Raw genomic sequence first — 6849 nt, 5'->3', positions numbered from 1 at the left:
AAAAAATTACATGTCTAACGGAGCTAAAAGACTTTAAATTCACACGAAACTCACAAAGGTCGAGCTATAGCCGCCTTTAAGCACACATATCACTTTAATGCGTTTGAAATTGTGATTAATGCAGTTTTTCATCTAATTGATGTTTTAGCTTTTGACATCATTTTTAAATGCATTCGGTTTTATTACCAAAAACATCGAATAAAAATGTTACTTTCCCTTGTAAAACATGATGCGTGCGATGTCTATAATCTCCTTTTTATATTACATGGGGTTGTGAAAACATGTGTAAATGTCATCCATACATATATAAGAAACGCTTCAAAATTGTAACTCAATTTTAACGAGACTGTTTTTCATTCTCCTATACAAATACGAATAGGGAGGGGCATCAAGGGTTCAATGCCAGAAAAAATATATAGGTTTAAAATGAAATACGCCAGGATTTTAGTGTTCGTTTAACCAAAATCCTCTGGCGAATTGACTTTATATTGTCGTGTCGATAGGTTTCACGTGTGATATTACTAATTCTGAGGAGGATTGTGGGATAGCTGTGCTAATTTATGTGGTTTTATACTTACAAATTAGTCTTTTTTTAATATTTGGATAAATGCCAGTTGAAAATATCAGAAATTTGGAAATTAAATGGTTTGATATTGTAACCTATAAAAATCAAAATATCATCATCCGGAGAATTTCATAAAAAGACGACTTCTTTGTCAATTGTCGATATTGGTGGCATTAATTTACATATTACTTTAGTTCTGTTAAGTATTCAGAAAGTGAATAACGTAATTGGATAGTTCCATAAAAGGTAAGTACTTTACTTAAGTATAAATCCACCAAGTAACTTTAGTTAGTAAATAAACAAAATTAAACAGAGATTTATCAAATTTATGAAAAATGAATTTGAATGCATTTTTACTCTGTATTAATTAAAAGGAGGTTGCTGCTGCGTTTCGGATTTTTTTTTGTTTTTAAGGTTTTTTTTTCTTCTGTAGAATTTTTCATCATTCCTGTCAACATACATCATTACCACTGCTGCTAAGCGCCGATTCATAGAAAAATCTGTATGAATGAATAACTTTAAGCAAATTTATTCAGATACGTTTTTTCTCTCCATAAATTTATATTTTGTTTTATAATCAGTAGGGATGAATAGAAACAACATGGCGATAAGTACAATATATATCAGTAACATATGTGGTCATACTAATGATTGCTATAAGGGGGTGACGTACAGTCTTTTAACACAACATGTACAGTAATATGTATGTATGGCTAACGGGATAATGGTGTTACATGTTCATTAATTAAACATACGAGTAAAGACATACTTAGTAAATTGTATTTGTTTGCATGCCATTATATATAGAAATTGATTTCCCAAGTAAGACATATAAATTACGATATTCTATCTTTGTTTCTGAACGTCACTGTCAGAGATATAGTGCGTTTTTCTCTGGCGTGTTTATCAAAAACGGCATGAGGTCATTTATATTCTGTTAACTTTAATAAACACAGGGAGAACCACCAGTTTTGCCTAAGATGCTCTTATACTTGGACACTCTCTAACCCTTTATTCCAATTTGTCCTGTGAAAGCGATAATCGAATTCGACCTTGTGGTGTTTACAATGCAACTTACTAGTATCATATATGGATATTTTGTTTGTGTCAGTTTTTGGTTGGGTTTAAAAGATAAATTGATCCTCATCGTAATCTTCCTGTTTGGACAAAGATTAAAACTTTCTCAATTAGAAAACAGGAACACTTTCGATGACTTTTCCATTACATGGAGGGAGGCGTTACCTTCTGAATTTTCAAATGAATTACGTGTATAAATCAAGGACGCAAAACCCCACATTCTTTACAAGGGTGATTATTTGGACAGACATGCTAGCTTAAGTTTTCCCGTAAAAGCTGAAATTCTGCTGTAATTGTAGAGAAAATTGCAAATTGCTGTTCTCATCTTTGACATCCTCCTTCACGATCAAGTGACAATGACCGTCTGTTCACGATAATTTCTCTTACCTAACTGCGACGTGTGTTGCAGGTAATCGAGATTTATCTTTCACAGGTTTACATTTTGTTCGCAAACCAATGACCGCCCTGATTACCTCATTATACTCACACCCGTTCGGACAAATTACATGAAATGCAACAACAAGGGTGTACTATTCCTCCATGATTCCCCAAAACCAGCTTTTAAAGGCTGTTGCGTCATTTAAACAGTCAATACGTGCCTTTCAAAATACAAAACTTGTCTTTTAAAATAAACTTTTGCATGTGAAAGTTTTTTTTTTCACTGAAACCAAAAATTATTGTTGATTTCAAGTATGTAACGTTTTCGTGTATTTGCTTTCTTCAGTATATATGTTTTCAGTATCCCCATTTCATCTAAAAAAACAGTTATAATCCGTATACACATTTTTTTATCTACTATACGGAAAGTCAAAGAAAAATATGCACAACTGGAAATGTTTTACCAGATTTTTTTTAACTAAAGAAACAACAGTTAAAAATCAAGAGCCACGGACTTCGGTAATGCTTGTTATTGAGCGGAAGCTTGTTCTTATAAGACAGACGGGTGGATCAAATATACATTAAAAAATACGGGCGGATCAAATAATAATAATTTTATACCTAAAAAACGATCGATTCACAATCACATATATAACAACAATCTTTTTTTTTTTTTTTCACTTTTTCTTCATAACAAAAAAAAAAAAAAACACACAAATCATATGTGTAACAATAGCCTCGGACTCTTCGACTTGCAAACATGACCGTGTGTTTTTTACCGTTTACTTCCTGTTCACCGAATGATCGATTCCCGTGGAGTGTTGTTGAAATACAATTCAATAGGACTTGTGAAAGATTTAGAATGTTGACGTATAACGCGACATGATGGATTCAACAAATGTTAATTATACAGCGTTGGGGTTAATTTTTCAGATTAAGCAGTTGCGAACATACAGTTATAACCGATTAAGGAATTTTAAAGCTACAATATGCATTTCCTACTCTTTCATCCTTTTTGCATGTTTCCCGCTGTTGATGACAAATGCGTGTCATTTCAACGTCAAACTCGGTCATTATTAGTTTTAGTATTTTGGGGAGAAATTGTTAAAAATATTTATATGCGTTATTCCTTAAATTATTATCATATTAGATTCTATTTTGTCAGTGATTGCTTCTCCGTTTTCATATACAGATTGCAAGGATATATGTATGCTTAACATTCATCTAGTAAGTCAGGTTTATATTTAGCCTTGATATAGACTCGCATAAATAAATTGTATTTTATATTCACATATAATTGTAATCTGGTGACAATTATATCCTTAACGTTTTTTTTTCTAATTTAAATATTTTTCTTGTTTAATTTTAAATGGGAAGATTCAAAGATTTGACATTCTAAATTTGTTTTTTTGAAAAATATCATGTTTTAAGTTGTATTTTTTTTTTTTTTTTTTTTTTTGTAATTTGCTAAAGTATATATCAATTAAACTAAGATTAGTCGTTTTTTTCCTTACCCATTTGGATGTAATGCCAAAACCGTTAATCTTCAATCAGTACAAAAGTAACCGTAACAGCAAGTTGCAATAACCAGTATAAACCTTCATGTGTTATCAGTATCGTCCTGATAAACATCTCCATCGATAAATGCATGTAATATAAGTGACAAAATGATATTATTATACATACTAGATTCAGGGAATAATACATGCTTTAACCACTTTATTTAATTCTTGTATTGGCTTCTTTCACATGGGTTTCAACCGTTTCTGTCTTGGTCTATAATGTCTGTCAGACTTCAAAAAACTCAATCACATGTTTTGTCAGAAATAAGTCTTACTTGAAAAGTAAGCCATCTACTTCAATATATTCAGATTCAATAACACCTGTCATTTATACAGGATTCCCGCGTGTGATGGGTGATCAGTATGATCTTTTTAATACCAAAGAAGTGTAGAGTGTGTGAATCTAAGCGCGGTAAGTTATGAAAGGTCGTTTCAAGCAAGTAATATGGTTCATGTAACATACTAATTAAATTTGGTCTGATTTAGAAGTCTTTTCAGTGTGAGAATGTTATGTGACGTACGATTGAACTACATCTTGATTTGTAAAATCTGTAGTCCATATGCATTGTCTACCATAAATAACTCTGGTTCTAACATTAAATATACTGAGCAAAACTAAATGATTGTAAACATTATTTTTACAGCGTCCATTTATAGTTTACATGTATTTAAGTGTTTAGTAAATGATATATGATTAGAGACAACGATACTAATGAACCAAAGCAAATACAAACTGACTGCTCAGACGGAACATGTAAGGAAGCAACACATGTTTATGATAAAACTTAACGAATTGGGCCAGATTCATGTTAGTGTCCTTTGCTTTTCTTGAAACAGTCGCACTTGTCAATTCTTGCACTAGTACGATAGAAGAAAACTATGTAGGAAGAATGAAATATGTCCACCTGGCAAAATGACACTTCGTATATACTTAAACAACCTTTGAAGGGATTGAATTAAAACGGACAATATAGTTCTCAGAAAAACATAGGCGATTCTGGAAAAAAAGCTACACCAGAACTCTTATCGCTACTATGGAAGCGGGGAGTTTGACTATAGCCATATAACATGATTTAACACACCATTTCACATCGAAATATCTGAATGAAGTCACGAACACATTGACTGTTTTCATTTTCCCTTGCAAGTTCATGTACCATTGGAATCATTTATGATATGTCCCACCGATTTGTGATTATGAGTTCGGTAGTTTTGTTATGAAGTTCTGATTTCTCAGATTTGGCAATTTTGTTAAATGTAGTGAAGATCTTGGATCTTTTTAACACGGAATAATTTAATACGCAATATAGAAAACGATATAAATGTGGTCATTCAGTAATCATATCTCTGATCGAAAGATAACCGTCGGATTTGCAAAGGACATGTTCAAATGTACCCTTTATTCTCATGAAGAATTTAAATTCTGTCGGAATGATGGGGCACCGTTTATTTCCTCCTGGGTTTAGCGATCATAATGACCCCCCACCTTGTAAACGACAAGTTAGCTTGTTAAGTTATCTAATTTAATAATAATAATTTCCAAACAGGAGGCTGTAAATGTCTATTGGACCAATACAATGCTTTTCATGGGGCACCTGTCTATACACACCAAAAGGAATACGTAACGTCACAAATAAAATTACGTCATAAATATTTCAAACTTCCGTTGAACGTCGGGGTTACTGAAGGGTTTGTTTTGTTCCGGTGCACGTTTGTTTTTGTTTGTACACAGGAGAAGACGTTCAAGTCATTTTGATTCTGTAAAGATTTTCAAAGAGAGTTATCGTAAGGCTGTTTTTGGAGAGTCTATTTTTTTTTACCATTTCATTTTTTTCTCCCATTTAAAGTAATGTTAGCGTTTATATTTCTATTCAGTTCTGTTCACAAATGATGCACAAACATTTTTTGAAAGTGTGTTATTTTTACACCGTAATGAAGTACTATTTATTGTATCTGATATAACAGAAATTAACTATATTGGCATGAACTGCCGTGGTCAATCAAGATCCAAATATTGAAATGACTGTTGTATATCGATTGAAAAGGTGGAAGGGGGTACAATACTGATGTATTTTGTAAAAAAATGATTTGAAAATCTAACAGCATAGCAAATTTTTAAATCAACAAGGAAGTCTGAATTCAAAAAGATAGCAGTTACCTACAAACTTATATGGTAAGAAATTGATTATGTAAGCTACCAGTGTTGGCAGTGGGTATACAACACTCAGTCTTGGATGGAATGTTTTCCCTGGGTCTCAATCTTTCAGTATTACCTACCCTGTTTGCCATAATTAAGACTTTTCATTATCACTCTGTCCACCAAAGATAAAGAAGAAAAGAACTAAGTTTGATTACTTCTATACATAATTTAATATGATTCACAGTGAATTACTTGAAGTAATATATTTGGATTATTAATTTTTTATTTGGTTCACTAAGAATACTTATTTTAACAGAAAGTGTCCACAGAGAAGTCAACATGAACTCTTTCAGCAACAAAAGATATTATGTGTTACAATAACAATAATCAGCATGAACATAACAGGGAATGAAACTACCCACAAACATCATGTGGAGGAAAAGGAATCAGCTATACTGTTTTTCATCTTCTGTTGCTGTGCAGTTGGGGGTAAGTTGATAAAAAAGTGTATATATTGCCATTTACACTCCTACTTTTATATCATTTGCCAAACTAATAATATATTGACACAGTCAATAGCAAAGTGCAGAATTGAATAATACAGTGAATTGGGAAGTTTTGTTTGTTGCACTTCCCTGTCTTTATGTTCCCGAATTGGAGTAACATGTCACACTTATATAATATATAACAAATATATCAGTTTTGGCCTAATATTATTGTTTGAAGACTGTTCTTCACATTAAAAACAAATCAATTCAATATCTATTTTTGCAATCAATGTGTTTTTTTCCTTGGTTTAAGAAACATAATTTCAGATCCATCAAACCATCATTATTTCTTAAAAGTGTATTGCTCTCTATGAACTCTCCTGCTAACTTGCTAGATATTGTATATTATGTAAGTACTTGTGCAAATATGTTTATTTTGTGCAAAACTATTTACTCGTAAATTTCGTAAAATTATAATTAATTAAGGGTAGAACCATCAGTTTGGATATGATCTTTACAAATTGTCAACCATTCAATAAAGTCATACTGCAATCTGCATGATTTTAGAACTATATATTGTGATGGTCATAAAAATGAAATGCACTGTGATTACAGAACTTTGTATAATGAAATGCATAT

At 31.8% G+C, this 6849-nt stretch overlaps 1 protein-coding gene across 6 annotated transcripts in view; it reads left to right on the top strand.

The window, feature by feature from the left end:
- Positions 1-343: 343 nt before the first annotated feature.
- Positions 344-6849, top strand: part of LOC148609614 (sperm-specific sodium:proton exchanger-like) — a 51502-nt gene continuing 44996 nt past the window's right edge. For 2 of the 6 annotated variants that reach the window (XM_088540528.1, XM_088540529.1), the window contains exons 1-2: positions 1250-1268; positions 6039-6211. In XM_088540528.1, coding sequence (XP_088396654.1) covers positions 1255-1268; positions 6039-6211 — 187 coding nt within the window. In that variant the 5' untranslated portion in view covers positions 1250-1254. Of the gene's footprint in view, positions 812-1249; positions 1269-3087; positions 3248-5235; positions 5368-5482; positions 5756-6038; positions 6212-6849 lie in introns of those variants that run through there. The other 4 variants (XM_088540531.1, XM_088540533.1, XM_088540532.1 and 1 more) reach the window with 4 other exon arrangements.

Source organism: Perna viridis, chromosome 8 (assembly GCF_037379345.1).
Source record: "Perna viridis isolate PV_CMFRI_1.1 ecotype Kerala chromosome 8, ASM3737934v1, whole genome shotgun sequence".
NCBI lineage: Eukaryota > Metazoa > Mollusca > Bivalvia > Mytilida > Mytilidae > Perna > Perna viridis.
This window is presented reverse-complemented; position numbering and strand designations above follow the sequence as displayed.